This window comes from Austrofundulus limnaeus, unplaced genomic scaffold (assembly GCF_001266775.1).
Source record: "Austrofundulus limnaeus strain Quisiro unplaced genomic scaffold, Austrofundulus_limnaeus-1.0 Scaffold1248, whole genome shotgun sequence".
Lineage (NCBI taxonomy): Eukaryota > Metazoa > Chordata > Actinopteri > Cyprinodontiformes > Rivulidae > Austrofundulus > Austrofundulus limnaeus.
The window spans coordinates 7,079-9,300 of record NW_013953650.1 but is presented as its reverse complement, the minus strand read 5'-3'; the positions used below and the strand labels follow the sequence as shown (position 1 = coordinate 9,300).

Genomic DNA, 2,222 nt, shown 5'->3' with positions numbered 1-2,222 from the left:
ATTTGTGTGTATATGTATAATATAATTTGTGTGTATATGTATAATATAATTTGTGTGTATATGTATAATATATTTTTTGTTTTGTGTATATGTATAATATAAGTTGTATGTTTGTGTAATATCAGTTATCGACCATAACACCAATAATTATATCAGATATCGATATTGGCAGAAGTTTTCATATCGGTGCATCCTTAATAAAAATGCTCTAAAACTTACATTAACTTACTTTTCATGTAAATTTTCTACAGTGATATACTSTATATCATTAGTGTGAAGGTTTAAATTTATACCCTGATATGAATCTGAGGTCATACTGCCCAGCTCTTTGTTTAAGAAACTGTTTTTGTCTCATAACTGTATAYTTTATTTTGAACTTGGCTCAAAGTGGAACAGGAAGTGACATTAAAGGGGAACTGTTTGAGAAAAYAAACTCTGCTCTTTGTTTATTGAAACAATATTTGAACTCTGACTCTTCTTCTCTCTGATTGACTGAATAATTWAAAAAAAACAGATTCTTCTACAGTCTGTTAGTCGTTGTAGCAGCTCTCTTTATTCCCCTTTGACATCACTTCCTGTTTCTAATGCAAGTATCTCAGCGCTTCATCTCAGTGACGTGAACGTTTTTTGATGTTATCAATGCCATCTTTGCAGAAAAGCATTTATGTTTATTTTATAAAAATGTGATGCCACAGGCACTTGAAGCTCTGTGGAGTATTTTAAACATTTCTCCTCAAACCAGCTCCTCCCAACTAATGAGAAAGCCCAACAGACATCCTCTAACAGCACAGGGACCAGCTCACATCAGGTGGGGTCGCAGGTGGTGGATGAGAGCACACAGAGCCAGGCCGGACCTCCAGGACTGGCTGAAATCCTTCACGTTGACGTTCTTATAACCTGCTGTGTGTTTCTGGCACCACTTCAACAACTCCTCGAAGCCACTGCCTGAATCTGAGGAACCAACAGATCTGATCAGACAGCTTTAGTGTTGTCACAGCAGACACACACCTGTGATGTTCTGCTTTGACTAGAGTCAAGATAAACATCTGTAAAGACACGAGTCACCTCGACGCAGGACACCGTCTGTCTGTTTGCTGCTGGTTGGACGAGTTTTCTCTGCATCATACAGGTGATGGACCTGATGCAAATAAGATAAGAAGATAAGATCAAATGTAGCTAAACTTTAGCGTTTTGCAAGACTTCCTGTGTGTTGTTGTAACAGAGACAGCTTCCTGTCTCACTGGTTTCAACACACTGAGCTTCACATGGCTGCAGACGCTCACATCTGCTGGGTCAGTAAAGGATCAGCTGACCTGGTGGTCCTGAATGGAGCACAGGTTGAGTCTCTGGTATCGTGTTTTCGGGTCGATGCTGTACTGAGAGTAGTTCTTGTTGGTGTTCTCYGGTGTGGTCTGGGACAGGACCTGGTAGATGCTCTCTCTGTATGAGAAGAATCAATCACACAAATATAAACACATTTAACTGTTTTCATTCACGTCAATCCTTTTGTTTTAGAGTTTAAGACGATCAGACATCACCTGACATCCAGGACTTTCAAAATAAAATCATGTGCCAATACCAGTTTGGTCCACATGACATCACGTGTGATTTCATGTGACGTTACAAGATCTACAACATCTGGTAGAACTCAGTTTGTTGATTCTGAGCTACAAACACCAGATTTTACCTCAGCTGCTGTTAAACATTCCTTTAAATCACATGATTTAATCAGGATAATGTGCAATTAAAACATTAATGATTTAGTCTTCAGCTATAATAACCCCTCTAGACATCATCATCATCATATATTATAATAATAAATTATAATAACAATCATCATCATCATCATCGTCATAAATTATATTAATAACAACAATTATAATAATAATCAAAAGAAATAATAATAATAATAATAATAATAATCAACAGCACTGGCAGGTGACAGATGTGCACAAGTCTTTTTTTGCAAGTCCAAGTCTTTGACCAAAAATACAAGTCAAGTCTCAAGTGTCTTGACCTCAAGTCCAAGTCTAGTTGTTTGTATCAACAGGCAGTTTGATCAAAGATACTCTAACTGTACTAGATTATAGTCTATAATACTATACTTTAATCAAATATTAAAACTGTTTTAAAAATACAGATAAGATTAAGGTTGAAATAACAACAATCAAACATTTAGAGTATTAACTGTATTTAACACTTGTAATCTTACATAAGAATAC

The 2,222-nt window shown here is 36.2% G+C and overlaps 1 protein-coding gene across 2 annotated transcripts in view; it reads right to left on the bottom strand.

Moving 5' to 3' along the window:
* mical1 (microtubule associated monooxygenase, calponin and LIM domain containing 1) overlaps positions 1–2,222 on the bottom strand; it is a gene marked incomplete in the record, with an annotated part of 34,223 nt that overhangs the window by 25,402 nt on the left and 6,599 nt on the right. For both annotated transcript variants that reach the window (XM_014031417.1, XM_014031418.1), the window contains 3 exon segments: positions 804–951; positions 1,066–1,138; positions 1,314–1,440. In XM_014031417.1, coding sequence (XP_013886871.1) covers positions 804–951; positions 1,066–1,138; positions 1,314–1,440 — 348 coding nt within the window.